The sequence below is a fragment of the Canis lupus genome, chromosome 6 (assembly GCF_011100685.1).
Source record: "Canis lupus familiaris isolate Mischka breed German Shepherd chromosome 6, alternate assembly UU_Cfam_GSD_1.0, whole genome shotgun sequence".
NCBI lineage: Eukaryota > Metazoa > Chordata > Mammalia > Carnivora > Canidae > Canis > Canis lupus.
In genome coordinates, this window is record NC_049227.1 from 9,006,055 (window position 1) to 9,024,080 (window position 18,026).

Genomic DNA, 18,026 nt, shown 5'->3' on the forward strand with positions numbered 1-18,026 from the left:
CCGGAGGCGGGCCCTGGGGTGGGCGGGGCCTCAGGTGGGCGGTGTCGCTTAAGGCCCAGAGGACCTGCAGCTCAGGTGACCCCCGCTGCGCTGCGTCTTCCCTCTCTGGACTCCTGGCGGCGGCAAGAATGGGGCGGGGACTGGGACCCTGGTGCACCCCAGCAGCTCCGAGCTTCTGAAGCTCCCAGTTTGGTAGGAGCTGAGGTTTCCCAAGGGAGACCTTGACACGGGGCCCCTGAGCCCTTCTATTCGAGAGCTACAGGTCTGGGGGGTCCTCGGTAGGGCTCGGGGACCGGCAGCCCTGCGTGAAATTGTGGGTGAAATTTAGCAGTTCGTGTCTGTGATATGTTCGTGGGGTGCCCAGACCCAAAAGAGTTAGAAATCAAGTCCTCCGGTCACCAAAGAGTCGCAGGTCCCCAGAGAAAACCATGAGTTGTAGGTCATCCAACTCTGCCCAGGCCTTGACCAGGACTCTTTCCACCAATGGCTGGTGGGCCTTGACCCACAGATCCAGGAGAACACCAACATGGAGCACTCACCAACATGGAGTCCTACTTGATCATATGCTCCCACCCATGCCCCTCCCTCCCCAGAAGTTAAGAGCCTGAGACCCACTTTTCAGGCTGATTCCAGCAAGACAGGCATCTGCATGGCCAGACCAACCCCCAGGTCACACCACTGTGGCAATTTCAGTTTAGGATCTCATGGAGGCAGGTGTCGGAACAGGGAACTGATGTGTTACAAGGCCTGGCTGGGCACTCAGTGGTGGGGCTGCGAGCCAGATGAGTTGAGGAGGAGCGAGGTTTTCACGGTGGGGAGCTTAGGAAGGGGTCCCCAAGGACACTGGGAGGGATGGTAGCTGGAGAGGGCATCCTTATCTTTGCCCTCCTCAGCCATCAGCCCCCCTCCCCCACCCCTGCCGGGAACTAGGAGGCCAAAGTCTGCCCCAAGGTAAAAAAAATTGATTGTTTTGCAGGGAGGGGGCAGGAGTGGGACCAGAGGGATTGGCAGGGGAGGGCACAGTGCCTCTTCTCAAGCTTGGGCTGGGGGTTCATATCTGCAGAGCTGGACTGAGGCCAGGACTGTGCCCCCACCCTTTTGCGGGGAGAAGAACGGCCTGGGCTCAGGCTGCCTGCCAGGGCTGATAAGGGGCCCTCTAGAGGCTCCCACAAACGGTTTATCACTGTGGGGGGAACAGCCTACAGGGCTCCGGAGGGGGCACGAGCATGGATCGACTTTGGGGTCTACTTCAGAGAACGGTAAGACCAAGTGAGCTGGGGGACAACTCTAGGCCTTCCCTTCAGGTCCTTCAGCCTCCTCCCAACCCCAAGGCTGGCCTGTCCACTCCCCACCTCCATCTCTTCCTCTCAGCTTGCCTCTCAGGACCCTCTCCCCTGCCTTATGCTCCTTTGGCACTCCAGAGTCACTACCCTTAGGGTCAGCCCCTGCCCCATCCCCCACAACTCTTTCCCCAGTCTCATTCCCCTCCATACCCCCCCCCTCACAGCAAAGGTTGTCCCCACGACCTTCTCAGACCATCTACAAGCGTGTGGAGGGCACCCAGCAGTGGCACCTCGAGGAGGAAGAAGAAGACGGGGAGGAGGGGGCTGAGCCAGCAGTCCACTTCTGCCCCATGGAGCTCAGGGGCCCTGACCTGGGCTCTCGAACAGGGGGGCAAAGCCTTGGACTCTTGGCAGCAACAGGACGAAGGGCTGCCCCCTACCTCATCCTGACAGCCCTGCTGATCTTCACTGGGGGTGAGAGCCTTCCGTCCCCCCACCCCCCAACCAGTGAAGGGCCTGGGTTGAGGGGGTTTATGGAGTCCAGAGTGGGGCACAAGGAAAATCTCCATCTTGCCATCCTTCAGCTTTCCTTCTGGGCTATGTGGCCTTCCGAGGGTCCTGCCAGGCGTGTGGGGATGACGTGTTGGTGGTCAGTGAGGACATGAACTATGAGCCAGGCCCAGACTCCCACCAGGGCACACTGTACTGGAGCGACCTCCAGGCCATGTTCCTGCGGCTCCTGGGGGAGGGGCGCCTGGAGGACAGCATCAGGTAAGGATCAGCCTGCCCCCTTCCCGGCCCTTGAAAACCCCCACCCACTTGCTTGGACTCAGCCTCCCTCCCTCATCTCCCAGGCCCCTGAGGTGGGGTCCCTTCTGAGTCCTTCCACTTGCCTCCCTGACCTCCCTGTTCCAAGGTCCTAGGAAGGACGTCAGGTATTTGGAGCTGAGGGTAGGGAGGGTGCTCCGGATACTACATAGAGGGTTCTGTCCCTGAGCCTGGCACATGTGGGAGATGCAGGAGTTGACTGTCTCAGTGAGAGCTTAGGGCTTCAGTATCCAGACCGGAGGTGGGATGGATCCAGAAAAGTCCTGAATGCCACATCACAGAGCCTGGATTTTGATCTGTGGCTTGGGCGGGGGGGGGGGGGGGGGGGGGGGGGGTGCTCTGAGAAGGGACATTTTAAGGAGTCAGAAAAAAATGGAGCAAGCAAGTAAATGCATTTGTAGGCACAGACTATCCCCCTCCAAGACAGAGAGAGTGCAAGCCCAGAGCACAGCACAAGTAGATCGGGGTTTCTCTTGTTTTGCTGAGGTCACGTCCCCCATCAGGAAGGAGCTGCCCAGGTAGGTCCAGAGAAGAGGTCAGGCCACCAGGAGCCCTCTCTTGGGTCAGGAATAGTATTTCAGTGGATTCTCCTGGGTTTTCTAAGTAGAAAGTCATCTAAGCTAGATGACTAGTGAGAGATACACAGCTTCTCTTTCAAAGCTTATACTTTTTATGTCTTTTTCATTGCTTATTGCATTAGAGGGGATGTGAATTTAGGTAATGATGACAGGAGATATGCCTATCTCCTGATTTTTGTAGGAATGTTTTTATATGAATTTGTTATTGAGTGTGAACTTTGCTGTAGATTCCGAATAGCTTTTTATTTTTTAATTTTTTATTTAAACAATTTTTTAAAATTTATTCATGAGAGACACACAGAGAGAGGCAGAAACACAGGCAAAGAGAGAAGCAGGTTCCACACAGAGAGCCCCATGTGGGACTCAGTCCCAGGACTCCAGGATCATGCCCTGGGCAGAAGGCAGACGTTCAACCACTGAGCCACCCAGGCGTCCCCCAGATAGGTTTTTAAAAGTGAATCAAGGAAGTTGCCTTCTACTCCTAGCTTCCTCTTTCTTCTTCTTAATGATCAGGAAAGGAGGGACAGGTTTGGATTTTTTTCAAATATTTTTCCAGAAGGTATTGAGATGATCACATGATGTTTCTGCTTTGATTTATGTTTGCATGTCTTAAATTTATGTTTCTGTAGTAACTGATACTGATAGATTTTCTTGTCTGAGATCAATGCCAAACTTGATCAAGGCGTACTATTACTCTTTGGATATCTTGCCCAAAGACCTTAGCTCTGTGGCATCAACAACATACAGGGCTTCTTATTTTCTTGAGCAACACTCAGTTGTTTGGGTACAGGCTGAGCAGGTGGACGGTTTGACAGGTCCCACGGTAAGGTGTGGCACTATGGATACCATCAGAGGGCTGGGAGGCAAGAGTGTGATGGTGAAGGGAAGCAAGCAAGGAAGTGATGCATGACTCCAGGATGGTTGGAGAAGGAAGAAATTGGACAATCTGGAGAACTCAATGTGGTTGAAGAGCAGGTGTAGTGAGGGTCAAGAAGTAAGCTGGAACCTGGACATGTAGTCAGAGAGTGGGATACTGGAACCTTGAAGATTTATCTGATAAACCATGTCCAATTTATCTTGATGTCCCCGGCACCTAGCACAGTGCCTGGCATTTAGTTGGTGTTCAGTGTATCCCGAGTGGACGAATATTCCAAGGTGGAATTCTGGGTAATGACAAGGCCAGTGTGGGTATGGCAAGGGAAATGAGTGGCTGGACTGACAGTGACACTGACAAGGTCATTCATTCATTTATCCACCAAATATTTTTGAGAACCTACTATGTGGCAGGTACTCAGTTAAGTAGGTGGGGGCGATAAAGCAGAGAACAAAAGTCTGGACCTTGTCCTTATGGAGGTTACAATCTATGGGGGAGACTCATTACTGAACTAATAATCTCATTCATTACTATATATTTATTTATTTTTTAAAAGATTTTATTTATTTATTCATGAGAGACACAGAGAGAGGGGCACAGACACAGGCAGAGGGAGAAGCAGGCTCCATGAAGGGAGCCTGATGTGGGACTCGATCCTGGGTCTCCAGGATCACGCCCTGGGGGCGCTAAACCACTGAGCCACCCGGGCTGCCCCTTTTTTTTTTTTTTTAAGATTTTATTTTTTTAAAAGATTTTATATATATTTATTATTAGAATCACTGCTTTGAAGGAAAAGTAAAGGATGTGAGGAATAACCAGGAGGACTTAACTTAATTGAGGGGCCAGGGAAAGCTTCCTTGAGGAAGTGATGAGCTGAAGCCTGAAGGGTGAGTCATTCACCAGGCAAAGAGAAGGTGGAAAAGCATTTCAGGTCAGAGAACAGCAGGTGCAAAGGGTCTGGGCTGGGAAATGGTAGCCTATTGGAAGAAGTAAATGAAGGTCTATATGGTTGTCTGAATGAGAGCAGAGGGGTCCAGTATCCAGACAGGAGGTGGGACAGACCCAGAAAAGTCTTGAATGCCACGTCATGGAGCTTGGTTTTTGACCTGTGGCCTTGGGGAGCTGCAGTGTCAAGGTGGATATGGCTCAGGCCCTAAAAGGTCTTAATAGCTATGCAAACTGCTTTGGATTTTATTCTAAGAGGAAAGAGAGAAAAATGAGAAATTTAAAACAATAGAGTATCACAAAAAAAAAAAAAAAAAACAGAGTTTATGATACCCCTGTGATGATAGTTCAGTATCATCAGTGAAAGGCTTTTTTGGTTTTGTTTTTTCAAGATTTTATTTTTATTTTTTAAAATATTTTATTTATTCATGAGAGACACAGAGAAGCAGAGACATGGGGAGAGGGGGAAGCAGGCTCCTTGAGGGGAGCCCAATGTGGGACTCAATGTGGGACTTGATCTCAAGACTCCCTGAGCTAAAGGCAGACGTTCAACCACTGAGCCACACGGGCATCCCTAAAGATTTTATTTTTAAATAATCTGTACACACAACATGGGGCTCGAACTTATAACCCTGAGACCAAGAGCTACGTGCTCTATGGACTGAGCCAGCCAGGCACCCTAGTGAAGGGCTTTTTTGTTTAATTTCCAGCCCTAACCCTGAGCACTCCTCCCTGCACCCTCCCCCAGAAGCACCTCATTTGATGCGTTTCACGTGTACCTTTAAATTCATGTGTCGCTTTATCGTATAGGTAATGTTTTACATGCATATATAGGTTTTTCAAGACATTTATACAAAAATATTTTTATACACAAATATTTGTATAAAATCCTTTATGTTCCTTATTTTTAAAGTGAAGTCATATGGAGGGACACCTGGGTGGCTCAGTGGTTGAGCATCTGCTTTTGGCTCAGGTCATGATCCTGGGGTTCTGGGATCGAGTCCCACATCAGGCTCCTTGTGGGGAGCCTGCTTCTCCCTCTGCCTGTGTCTCTGCCTCTCTCTCTCTGTCTCTCATAAATAAATAAATCTTAAAAAAATAAATAAATAAAAGTTAAGCCATATGGAAAAATATAAGGAAGAAATTTTTTTAAAAAATCACTCCAAGACCCATTACTCAAATATAGCTATCTCTAGTGTGTGTTTTTAATTTTGATAAGCTTTTTTTTAACTGAATACCTGGTTTTCAAGGTCTGTCTATGTTGCAGTGTGTACATCTAATTTATTGTTAGGCACAGGAATCCACACTGTGCATCATGTATTTTATGAAAATGCACTGACTGACGCAGTTTTGGAGCTCCTGGATCGGATCAGGAGGGGGTGGCAGGAATGGTACTGAGCAAGCCGAGGCGACCGTGGGGTCATGAGTACAGGAGTCCTTTTGAGAGCTGAAGGGTGGTGGCTGAGACTACAGTACACCCTGCACGTGGGTTTTGAAATGGTGACACAAAGTGAGTGGACCATGATTTAGAGAGGAAAATGCTAAGCCAGATGCCAAAGTCCTTGATGAAATCGGTCAAGTGACCAATTGGCTGGAAGAGGGGCAGAGGAGGGGATCACTGGATGGCACAGGCTTCAAAGGAAGAGAGGTTTACTGGAGGAGAAATGGCCAGAAATTCCAATAGTGGAGTCGAGAGGCTGCCTCCACTCCAAGCCCGGGGTGTATGGGAACCTGAGTTCTCTCCCGAGCCCCATAGGAGACCTGGCCTCTCAAGGGACAATTGGGTTTTTGCCAACGCAAAAGGTAGAGAGGTATTTAAAGTTGATGCTGAGGAGGGAGGAGTCTGCCTTGGAGAGCACACAGATGAAGTGGGTTGGTCAGGAGGCCATGAGGCCTGAGGCGCAGCCTATGGCTGGGGCGGGAGGGCAGCACAGGAGGGGCTCACGGGACAAAAGGCTCACTAGTTAGGTGGTAACTATGGAAAAAGACACACGGTGAGGTCTCCAAGACCGGGGACCCCACTATCACACCAGTAACCATAGCGTAATATGTCTCGTGAGGCGCAGCTGGAAGAGGGGGGAGATGAAGGGCCGCCTCTGCCCCCTTAGTCCTTTGGAAGAAAAGTATTTTCAGGTAAGGGGCAGAGCACAGGCCAGTGTGCATATGTGTGTGGGGGGGTGGGGGGCAGCAGGTAAATCTATCTGGTGAGTTTGGCCTGAGCCAGGAAAAACCTAAGGGACGGTGGGCCGGACACCAGGTTGTTGGAAGCTAAGGTTTGAAGCAGGAGTCCATAGAGACGCTCAGTCACAGCCACAGCCCGGGTGATGGGATGGATGGCGATGGCAGGGTCAGAGAGAGGCTTAGGAGACCCTCACAGCCCACGACCAGGGCGACCCCACGTCTCTGGCACCATTTCTTCCTCCCTGCCTCTCCTCCAGGGGCAGAGAAGTCCCTCTCCCCTTCCGCGCCCCCAATCCCCCCTCTTCCCGCTCAGGCAAACAAGCCTTCGGAAAAGGATGGCTGGCTCGGCTGGGATGGCGGCTCTGGCTCAAGACATCCGCGAGGCGCTCTCGAGCCAAAAGCTGGACCACGTGTGGATGGACACGCACTACGTGGGGCTGCAGTTTCCGGACCCGTGAGTGCGCGCGGGGGGCGCGGGGGGCGCGGGGGGCGCGCGGGGACGCTCACCACCTCTGCTCTTCAGGGCTCATCCCAATACCCTGCACTGGATCGGTGCGGCGGCCGGGACGCTCGGGGAGCCCCTGCCGCTGGAGGACCACGACGTCTACTGTCCCTACAGCGCCACGGGCAACGCCACGGTGAGCGCCTCGTGTGCCGCCCCCAGGACGGGGGCAGCGCGCGCCCTTTCCCGGGTGGCGGAGGAGGGACCTGGAGAGCACACCTCCTCGTCCTCCCCGTCCCCAGGGAGAGCTGGTGTACGCCCACTACGGGCGGCCGGAAGACCTGCAGGACCTGCGGGCCCGGGGCGTGGAGCCGGCGGGGCGCCTCCTGCTGGTGCGCTTGGGAGAGATCAGCTTCGCCCAGAAGGTGAGGCTCCCAGGAAGGAGCGGGGAGGGCGCAGGGCTGGGGAACAAGAAGATAGGGTAGGGGCCGATGGGAAGCGACCAGAAGCCTGTCAGAGAGAGAAAAGGAAGAACCAAGTGGGTCATAAGAAAATGTTGGTGGGAGGCGGGGGTTGCCAGATGGTTCAGTCAGTTAAGCATCCCAGGGTCCTGGAATCGAGTCCCTCACAGAGCTCCCTGCTCAGCGAGAAGTCTGCTTCTCCCTCACCTACTCCTTTCGCTTGTGCTCTCTCTCTCTATTAAATAAATAAATAAAATCTTTTAAAAAGATAAAATTTTAAAAAAGGAAATGTTGGTGGGAAACAATCAGGAGGTTGGGATGGGTACCAAACACGGAGGAATGCAGAGGACAGTGGGGCTTGAGGGATGCCAAGGCACTGTGGGAAGGTGAGGGTCGGGTGGTACCCAGAGCCTCTCTGTGGTTCCGTAAGAGCAGAGTAGAGGCAGTGCCATTTCACTTTTACTTGCTTCTCCTGCCCTTATAAATTAGTTTTCCCCCCAGGTTGAAGGAGTCCATTACCCACTTCCCTTCCCCAGGTGGCCAGTGCCCAAGACTTTGGGGCCCAAGGAGTGCTCATATACCCTGATCCAGCTGACTTCTCCCAGGATCCACACAAGCTCGGCCTGTCCAGCCACAGGGCTGTGTATGGACATGTGAGTCTGGGGGTGGCCACCTGGGGATTCTTGGGATCCCAAAAACTATACCTCCTTGTCTGGGATGAGGCTGGCAAGCTACTCCTGGAGACCAGCTCATAGCTTCAGTGCAGACACTCCTTTCCTCACAGGTACACCTGGGAACTGGGGACCCCTACACGCCTGGCTTCCCTTCCTTTAATCAAACTCAGTTCCCCCCAGTGCAGTCCTCTGGCCTCCCTAACATCCCAGCCCAGCCTATCAGCGCGGACATTGCCTCCCTCCTGCTGAGGTGAGGGGCCTTTGGAAATCAGGAGGGGAGGAGGGAGATGTAGCTAGTCTGTAAAGTGCTTTTGGGTGAACTGGAAAAAGATGAATCTGGGTGGGGACAGCCTCACGCCAGGGCCCACTGTCTGGTGAGTGGAGCTCTAGCTGGATATCACACCCACCTCCGTTGGGCACCTCTGGGCAGGACATAACCTGCACAGCTGTCCAAAGCAGTGGGCAGAGTGTAGAAGTAGAGCTAGGGCCAGAAGATGGGAGGGAAAGAGCAAAGAGGGAGCTCTGGGCTCTTCTACAGCCTGGGCTCTCTGCCACTTCCAACTCTTTCTGCCCCGTCTCTCTCCAGGAAGCTCCAAGGCCCTGTGGCCCCCCAGAAATGGCAGGGGCGCCTCCTAGGCTCCCCTTATCACCTGGGCCCTGGGCCAGGCTTGCACCTCAGAGTCAACAACCACAGGGTCTCCACCCCCATCAGCAACATCTTTGGCTGCATTGAGGGCCGCTCAGAGCCAGGTGTGCCAGTGTGGCCCAGCATTACCCTACAGCCTGCAGGAAGGGGGCCCCACTTATAAACCCTGGATAGAGACGGTGCTGGAGTGGGAAGCCCCAGGGGAGTGGCCAAGAGCTGTGCTCAGTGGTGGAGGTGGGGGGGGTGGGGGGCAGCAGGGCTTAGCAGGGAGGGAGGCTGGCAAGTTGAAGCCGATCTGGGATCGAGGGGGATGGCAGGGAGTAGATACCATAGTCGAATCTGTCCAGAGACAGAACTCTGTGTGGTAGTGAGCTCCCTAGCACCAGAGGTGAGCAAGCATGAGTTGGGTGATATTATAGCATGAACGAGGGTTCACATGAGCTAGATGAACCTTTCAAGCCTAACTGGATGAGGATGGTGGTGGGCAATAAAAGTGGGTTCTTGAGCCGAAGAGTATGGTACCTACAAACACTGAGGGAGAGACACAGGGGGGCCCGCAATGCGGCTCACAGGAGACTGCTGGGGCCCAGGTTGGGGTGGATTAGAGAGAAGCGTGAAGGAGGAAAACATCTCAGGACTTGTGTGGACGTGGCCAACCAAGGAGGTAACGGAATCCAGAAAGAGGCCAGGCACCCTGCTGAAGGAGCAGGCCATCCAGGCAAGGCCAAGGGGAGGAGAGGCACTCCTTTAGGACAGCAGGGATCACTGGGCTGGGAGGTGGAGACTGGGGGGGGGGGGCGGCGCAGAAATGGTGGTGAGCTCCCACCAGCACGGACCCTCCCAGGCGTTCTCTGGGTACTGCCATGTAAGGACCGAGACCCCAAACCTCCCCTCCTGCAGATCACTATGTGGTCATTGGGGCCCAGAGGGATGCGTGGGGCCCAGGAGCGGCCAAGTCTGCTGTGGGGACAGCCATACTTCTGGAGCTGGTGCGGACTTTTTCCTCCATGGTGAGCAATGGTAAGGTCAGGGCCTGGGCCGGGCAGCTGGGGCTGTGGCCCGAGCCAGGACAGGGCAGAGAGGTGGTCAGGAGCACAGGCTAGAGGCACTGAGCACGTGGCCACTTAGACCTGGTCTGCAAACCTGGCTTCTCCACATCCCAGCTGCATGGCCCTGGGCAAGTCACTTTACCTCTGTCTCCTTTGTCCAAACAAAGAGTAAAGTTGACCCCCTAGCAACGCCTGGGGTAGGGGCACTGACTCCTCCCGCTCAGTTGAAAATCTGCATGTGAGGGGACCCAAACAGTTCAAAACCAGGTTCAAGGGCCAATGATAATAATAGTCCTTGGTCTGAGTGAAGAACTAAGCAGGAGACTCCATATGAAAGCAATCACTGTGGGTCCCTGGGTGGTTCAGTGGATTGGCGCCTGCCTTTAGCCCAGGTGTGATTCTGGAGTCCCGGGATTGGGTCCCACATCAGGCTCCCTGCATGGAGCCTGCTTCTCCCTCTGCCTGTGTCTCTGCCTCTCTCTCTCTCTCTCTCTGTGTCTCTCATGAATAAACAAAATAAAATCTGAAAGAAAGAAAGAAAGAAAGAAAGAAAGAAAGAAAGAAAGAAAGAAAGAAAGAAAGAAAGAAAGAAAGAAAGGAAAAGAAAAAGAAAGAAATCTCCATCGCTGTTATGGTTGAGTCAGGGCAGACAGGTGAGCTGGGCTGGGCTGGGGGCTTGGTGGGAGGGACAGAGAGACCCTAAGGAAGCAGGACAGAAGAAGACAAAGATAGGTCTTTGTTTGGCCTCCAGCGGAGCCCATCCTCCTGACCCACTATGCTTCCAGGCTTCCAGCCCCGCAGGAGTCTTCTTTTCATCAGCTGGGACGGAGGGGACTTCGGGAGTGTGGGCTCCACAGAGTGGCTGGAGGTAATGTGGGGTCCAGAGCAGGGAGTCGGGCAGTGGGAAGAGGTGAGGGGGTTTCAACTCCACATCTCTCACCCACAGGGCTACCTCAGCGTGCTGCATCTCAAAGCCGTGGTCTATGTGAGCCTGGACAATGCAGTGCTGGGTGAGTGGGGGCATTGCCACCAGCTGGGCCCGCTCTGGTGCACCCTGGCCTCGAGGCCAAGCCTGGAGCCTGGCATCCCTTCTCCTCCCTCTCTGCAGGAGACGACAAGTTCAATGCCAAGACCAGCCCCCTTCTGATCAGCCTCATAGAGAACATCCTGAAGCAGGCAAGAGCCTGGCCAAGAGCAGGGGATGAAGGGAAGCTGGTGGCAGCCAGGGGATGAAGGGAAGCTGGTGGCAGCCTGACCGGTGCCCCCTACCCTGCCCCCAGGTGGACTCTCCTAACCGCAGCGGGCAGACCCTCTATGAGCAGGTGGTGTTCAACAATCACAGCTGGGATGCTGAAGTGTAAGTTGGGATGAGGAGGCGGGGAGGATGTTGCGGGAGGTGGTGAAACCACAGAGCATTCCCCACTGCCCACTCCCAGGATCCGGCCACTGCCCATGGACAGCAGTGCCTATTCCTTCACGGCCTTTGCGGGGGTCCCTGCCGTCGAGTTCTCCTTCACGGAGGTGAGACTTCCTGGCCCTGCCCCAGAGCAGCCGCCCCTCCGCCTGTCTGCACCATGCCCCTGCGCCAGCCCGCGCCCTGTCCCGGCAGGATGGCCAGGCGTACCCGTTCCTGCACACGAAGGACGACACGTATGAGAACCTACACAGGGTGCTGCGGGGCCGCCTGCCCGCCGTGGCCCAGGCTGTGGCCCAGCTCGCTGGGCAGCTCCTCATCCGTCTAAGCCACGATCACCTGCTGCCTCTGGACTTTGGCCGCTACGGGGACGTGGTCCTCAGGCACATCGGCAGCCTCAACGAGTTCTCTGGGGACCTGAAGGTCCGACATAACAACCCTGCTCCTGGCTTCTGGGGGTGGGGGGCGTTATATCCTCTCAAAGTATTGCAGGGTCCAGAGGTCTGGCCCCTCCTCCCCACAGCCCTTAGGGTCTAATCCCCTCGGGCAACCTGGCCCCTTTACTCCTGCCCCGGGACCCAGCTGGTACCCTCCCAACCGCCCAGGTTTTCTTCCTTCTCCCAGCATTCCCCCCCATATCCCTCTCCTCCCGCCAGCCCTAGGGTCCCAGCCCCATCCTCCAGTACCTGGACCCACAGCCTAGGCCGGGGCCCTAGCCGCTGTGTGCGGCCCCAGCATGCGTCTCCACCCTCAGGCCCGTGGGCTGACCCTCCAGTGGGTGTACTCGGCGCGAGGGGACTACATCCGGGCGGCCGAGAAGCTGCGAAAGGAGATCTACAGCTCGGAGGAGAGCGACGAGCGGCTGATGCGCATGTACAACGTGCGCATCATGCGGGTGAGACCCCACTGCGCCTCCTCCGCTGTGCGCTCCTGTCCCCTCTCTCCGCCTTTATTTTGACCCTGTCCTCGGCCCCCAGTCCTGGGCGCAGCGCTCACAGACCGGCCAGGCTGGAGCGGCCACTGAGGCCCCACAAAGTGATGAAAATGACAGGGAGGGCCGGCTGCTTGGCGGACTACTTGGCAGACTACTTGGCAGACCACGTGGCAGAACTGGGACAAACCCCGGTCTCCTCCCTGCCTGCCCCAAGAGCCTTCCACTGCCTCTTCACCCCTCTGGAGGGAAAAAGTGTGGACTCAGTTGTCCACAGTACTAGTGGCACAAGCTTATGGCCCAGGAGGGGCAAAGGCTTAAGACATTCAGAGCAAGGAGAGCTTTCTTCCTCTGGTAATAAGATGGGTGAAGCCCAGAGAGGCTGCCTGGAGGAGGTGTCAGAATAAGTTCCACAAGATCCTTGGCTAACCCCTCATGCTTAGTTTTGTTGTTGTTGATTTTTAAATTTATTCATGAGAGACACAGAGAGAGGCAGAGACATAGGCAGAGGGAGAAGCAGGCTCCTTGTGGGGAGCCTGATGTGGGACTCCATCCCAGGATCCCAGGATCACACCATGAGCCAAAAGCAGAGGCTTAACCACTGAGCCACCCAGGTCTCCCCCCCCTGCTTAGTTTTTAATGCTTTGCAACCCTCACTTCATCTCCTGTTCCAACTCCTCCACTTCCTTCCATTTCTTTATCCTGAGTACTCAACCTGCCACCCATTGATTTTGGGAAATGGGATAAGTAGGGACTGTGGGAATGGGGAAAAGTCTACAGGGTGAAATTATAAGTAGGACCATCCCCCGTGAGTGTAGGGTGGACAGGGAACCCATAGTGTATAATGACTGGTTTTAGAACATGTCTGCCATGTTTTGTTTTCCCCCTTATGTCCCTCCCTGTTTCCCTTGGCATCACTCATTCCTTCTTTCTGTTCACAAACCCACCTCTCTTGCTCTTTCATCCTTGCCCCTTTCTCCTGATCCCCCTCACTCTACTCTCTGCATCTGCAGTTTCCTCTTCCTCCCCCACGTCGTGACCTCTCCATCTCCCCTTTGCTTTGTCTCCTCCACTGAGGTGACCCTGTGGGTGAGACAAGAGATTGGGCACAGTTCATTCCCATTCACAGGTCTTGCTTTAACCTCTGCTGTGCCAGACTCCAGGAACACAAAAAGATTCTCACCTCACCCGGCCCCCAAAGTTACCACGTGCCCCTTAGGGAATAAAGGGCACCTGTGCGTAAGGGGCATGATTCAGACTCAGGGCTGGAGAGTACAAGATTCAGGGCTTCAGAAGGAGCAGCATAGAGCTGGACCAGACCCAGGGAACTTTGTGGCTCTAGACCAGGGGTTGGGAAACTATAGCCACTTGGCCAAATTTGGCCTGCTACCTGTTTCTGCAAATAAAGCTTCATGGAAATACAGGCATGCTCATTGATTTTCATATTGTCCATGGCTGCTTTTGTGCTAGCTATGGTGGCCAAATTGAGTGCAACAGAAACAATATGGCCTGCAAAGCCAAAAATATTCACTACCTGGATTTTTGCAGAAAAAGTTTTCTAACCCCTGCTTTAGACTATGACATTGGTCTTGAAGAACGGACAGAACTTGAGTTGGTGCAAAGTAAAGATATTTCAGTGGAGAGACCCAGAGTAAGGGTGTGGTGGCGAAATAGGCCTGGCTGTCCTTGGGAGCAGGGCTTGGACCCGATGAGCCAGAACAGAAGCCTATGGAGAAGCAGAGGGGAGAGGTACACTGAACAGTGGGATAGAAATTGGGGGGTTAGATGATCAGAGATCATCCTTGAATGTCAGGATGAGAAATTTGGATTTTTAGGGTCTGGGTATCAAGGAAATTAGGACGGTGTTTGAGCAGGGAGGTGATGTGGGCGAAGTGGAGTTTTAGGAAGGATTTGGTCAGAGTGCAAATGATGAAGAGGGAATGAAGTTAGTGATGGCCGAACTCTGGATGAGAGTGGCAGATGGCAGTAGATGCCACCTGTGGGTGAGGAGACTGGAATGAAGTGAGACATGTGGAAGGAAAATGGACAGACAAGGTGTTGAGGGAAGAGGAGGAGGAAAACCATAGCAGCTGCCACTTACCGAGGGCTGCCATGTGCTTGCACTCAGCTTCATTTTCTCTCCCAGGACTCCCCCTGCAAATCTTGTGAGGGCTAGTCTTGTACAAAGATAACTCACCCAAGATCGTAGGGACTTGTGGAGCCCAAATCAGAAACCAGGCAGTCTGAGACCATAGCCTGTGCTCATCCCACTCATGTACACTTTTGGGGCTGAGAGGTTGGCACCTGGGGAGATTGTGGCGCTCCTGAGGAATCGTGGGTGCAAGGGTCAGGTTTCTTTTTCTTTCCTTCTTTCTTTCTTTCTTTCTTTCTTTCTTTCTTTCTTTCTTTCTTTCTTTCTTTCTTTCTTTCTTTCTTCTTTCTTTCTTTCTTTCTTTCTTTCTTTCTTTCTTCTTTCTTTCTTTCTTTCTTCTTTCTTTCTTTCTTTCTTTCTTTTTTCTTTCTTTCTTTCTTTCTTTCTTTCTTTCTTTCTTTCTTTCTTTTTTAATTTTTATTTATTTATGATAGTCACACACAGAGAGAGAGAGAGAGAGAGAGAGGCAGAGACACAGGCAGAGGGAGAAGCAGGCTCCATGCACCGGGAGCCCGACGTGGGATTCGATTCTGGGTCTCCAGGATCGCGCCCTGGGCCAAAGGCAGACGCTAAACCGCTGCGCCACCCAGGGATCCCTCTTTCTTTCTCTTTCTTTCTTTCTTTCTTCTTTCTCTTTCTTCTTTTATTGTGAGAGAAAGCATGCACTTGTGTGAGCAGGGGGGAGTAGCAGAGGGAGACACTAGAGCAGACTCCATGCTGACCACAGAGCTGGACTTGGAGCTCAATCTCACAACCCTGAGATCATGACGTGAGCCGAAAACTAGAGTCAAACAGTTAACCAGCTGAGCCACCCAGGCACGCCTAGGGTCAGGTTTTATTTTTTATTTTTTTTATTTTTATTTTTTATTTTTTTAAAGATATGCATTTCTTTTTTATTTTTTATTTTTTTTAATTTTTATTTATTTGTGATAGTCACAGAGAGAGAGAGAGAATGAGGCAGAGACACAGGCAGAGGGAGAAGCAGGCTCCATGCACCGGGAGCCTGACGTGGGACTCGATCCCGGGTCTCCAGGATCGCGCCCTGGGCCAAAGGCAGGCGCCAAACCGCTGCGCCACCCAGGGATCCCAGGGTCAGGTTTTAGAAGTTGGTGCCCACATGTGTGTGAGGCTGTGTAAGTTACTCTGTACCCAGTGGGGTAGGTCCAGGAGGGTGGAGGGCAAGATTCCAGTGGATGATTTGTCAAGCAGGCTTGGCAGTTCTCCTCAAAAGGTCCTGACTGCAGCCAGGGGTATGGATGAGCCCTTGGCATGAAAGATGGAGGACTTGAGAAGAAATGAACCTGTAAGCCTAGAGAGTCCGATTCTACTGGGGAGGCACCCAGGCCATGTCATCAAAAGGTTCCCCAAGTGATTCTAATTAGTAGCCAGGCTTCAGAACCAATGGACTGCACATAGGAGAAGAGCAGAGGGTGGAGGCTGAGCCTTGGGGCTGCCCACAGGTGGGGAGTGGAAGGAACCAGAGGGAGTGGAAGAAAGTTAGGAGAATTGAGGGAGGAGAGAGGCCCCCTCAGGAAAGATGAACAGCATCTGAGTCACGCAGGGAGGACAGAGTCCGGCACTTCATTAGGACTGGCCTGTCCCCTTGACCTTTGGGCTGTGGACATTGGTGGTGGTGATGGGGAATGCGTGGGGTGTAGGAAAGTCTGGAAGAGCAGGATAGGTTGTTCTTTGAGGCTTCAGCTGGGTAAGTGAATGCGTGAAGACTGGGGAGAGACGCGGGTTTGGAGGCTTAAGGCTTAGAAGCGAATGGAACCCAAAACACAGCAGGAGGATGCATCCTACCTGGCTGCTGGTGACCTCAAAGGATGGCCGCTCGGCATTGGGTGGCCAAGGGGAGTGGGACTTAAAGAAGCTGCTCTGCATTGTCTGCTAGGCGCGAACGAGGGAGGTCCCCAGCTGGGTTTGGAATTGCTGTTAAACCTGCCCTCTGGCGGCCCCCACCCCGACCTGATCCCCTTCTTGGCGCAGGTGGAGTTCTACTTCCTGTCCCAGTACGTGTCACCGGCCGACTCCCCGTTCCGCCACATTTTCCTGGGCCGCGGAGACCACACGCTGGGCGCGCTGCTAGACCACGTGCGGCTGCTGCGCTCGGATGGCTCCGGAGACCCGGGGGCCTCCCCCTCCCAGGTGACTCCGGGTCTGGGCTTCCAGGAGAGCCGCTTCCGACGCCAGCTGGCCCTGCTCACCTGGACGCTGCAGGGGGCCGCCAATGCACTTAGTGGGGACGTCTGGAACATCGATAACAACTTCTGAGGCCCCGGGGCGGGGGTGGGGGGGTGGGGTGGGGGGCAGGGCTGGGGGGCATGTGCCCCCAGCTCCTGCCTGGAGCTCCTGCCTCCCCGTTAGTATTTTCTGGGTGAGGGAGGTGCCTAGTACCACCTCTCATTGCTGACCTATTTCTCATTGGCCTTTCCCATCTCTGCAAAGGGCCCAGCCAAGGTGCGGGCTCAGACACCCACACCCTGGCCCCACAGTATAGGAGTCGGTGAGCAGTGCCTTCCACAGTGGGCCGGCAATACAGTCAGCTAATCTGAGAGCCTCCGCTCCCTCACTGCACAGCCCCTTACCCTTCGGGAGAGGGCCCCCCCTTTGGAAGGTTTCCTGGGCCCTGGGACATAGCTAGCCCTCTTGCTGGGAGAATGGCTGAAACCACAGCCTAGAGCCCCAGCAGGTGGTCTGTGGCAGGAGAGGCTGGGGTTTGGACCTTAATAAACCATCTGGTGACTTCTTGTTTATAGGCACCTTTGTGCTTCCTTACCTTTACTCCACCCTGTCATCCCACCCCTGAGACAAGGAAGGGTTGGTTGGGCAGAAGGGTGAGAGATGTAAATAGGAATGCTGTCTCCATGAGGAAAACTCTGAGCTGCTCTGTCATGTGAGAAAATAAGGGGGGCCCTTCTCCAAAGACCATCATGGGGTGGGGAGCTGACTCTACCTTCTCCTGAGAGCTGGGATGACTATGTAATTGGCAAGGCCTCTTGTTCAAAAGGTGTGAACAGAACTGTTTTCTTCCTTACAGTCTTCCAACCTGTCACGTGGATTTTAATTTGCTATTTAATGTCCAGATCTTCAGAGGGAAATACCTTGGGGCAGAGCCCCATAGACACTCAAGAGTTCTGCCCCACAACTTGGTATGGATGGCGCATGTGCCAGACCCTGACTGTGACCCAGAACCTCCCTGTGCCTGGGCCCAGACCCCTGCTGGGAAAGGAGCATAACAGCCATCTCTGGGTGGGGGCAGGGAGCTGGCAGGTGAGAAGCCATCCAGGGGAGGCAGGACCCCCAGCACATTCTCCATTGTCCCATCGGCTTTTGCTTCCAAAACATACATTCAAGGGTAAAGATCATTGATAATTTTTCTTTTCTCTTTCTTTTTTTTTTTTTTTTTTTTAAGATTTTATGTGTTTGTTCATGAGAGACACACAGAGAGAGGCAGACACAGGCAGAGGGAGAAGCAGGCTTCATGCAGGGAGCCTAATGTGGGACTCTATCCCAGGACCAGGATCATGCCCTAAGCCAAAGGCAGATGCTCAACAGCTGCACCCAG

The 18,026-nt window shown here is 53.7% G+C and overlaps 1 protein-coding gene across 2 annotated transcripts; it reads left to right on the forward strand.

The window, feature by feature from the left end:
• Positions 1-59: 59 nt before the first annotated feature.
• Positions 60-17,220, forward strand: TFR2 (transferrin receptor 2). 2 transcript variants are annotated; one of them, XM_038539249.1, is made up of 19 exons: positions 60-192; positions 1,199-1,259; positions 1,508-1,757; positions 1,868-2,054; positions 7,003-7,143; positions 7,213-7,327; positions 7,434-7,556; positions 8,129-8,245; positions 8,377-8,516; positions 8,853-9,016; positions 9,813-9,932; positions 10,747-10,829; positions 10,908-10,971; positions 11,070-11,137; positions 11,242-11,318; positions 11,398-11,482; positions 11,571-11,798; positions 12,130-12,270; positions 16,448-16,732. In XM_038539249.1, the coding sequence occupies exons 2-19, from the start codon at positions 1,227-1,229 to the stop codon at positions 16,730-16,732; spliced, it is 2,421 nt and encodes an 806-aa protein (XP_038395177.1). In that variant the 5' UTR covers positions 60-192; positions 1,199-1,226. The 2 variants fall into 2 exon arrangements, with proteins under 2 accessions (XP_038395177.1, XP_038395176.1); XM_038539248.1 differs by lacking the exon at positions 60-192 and having other exon boundaries at positions 974-1,259; positions 16,448-17,220.
• The last annotated feature ends 806 nt before the right edge of the window (positions 17,221-18,026 follow it).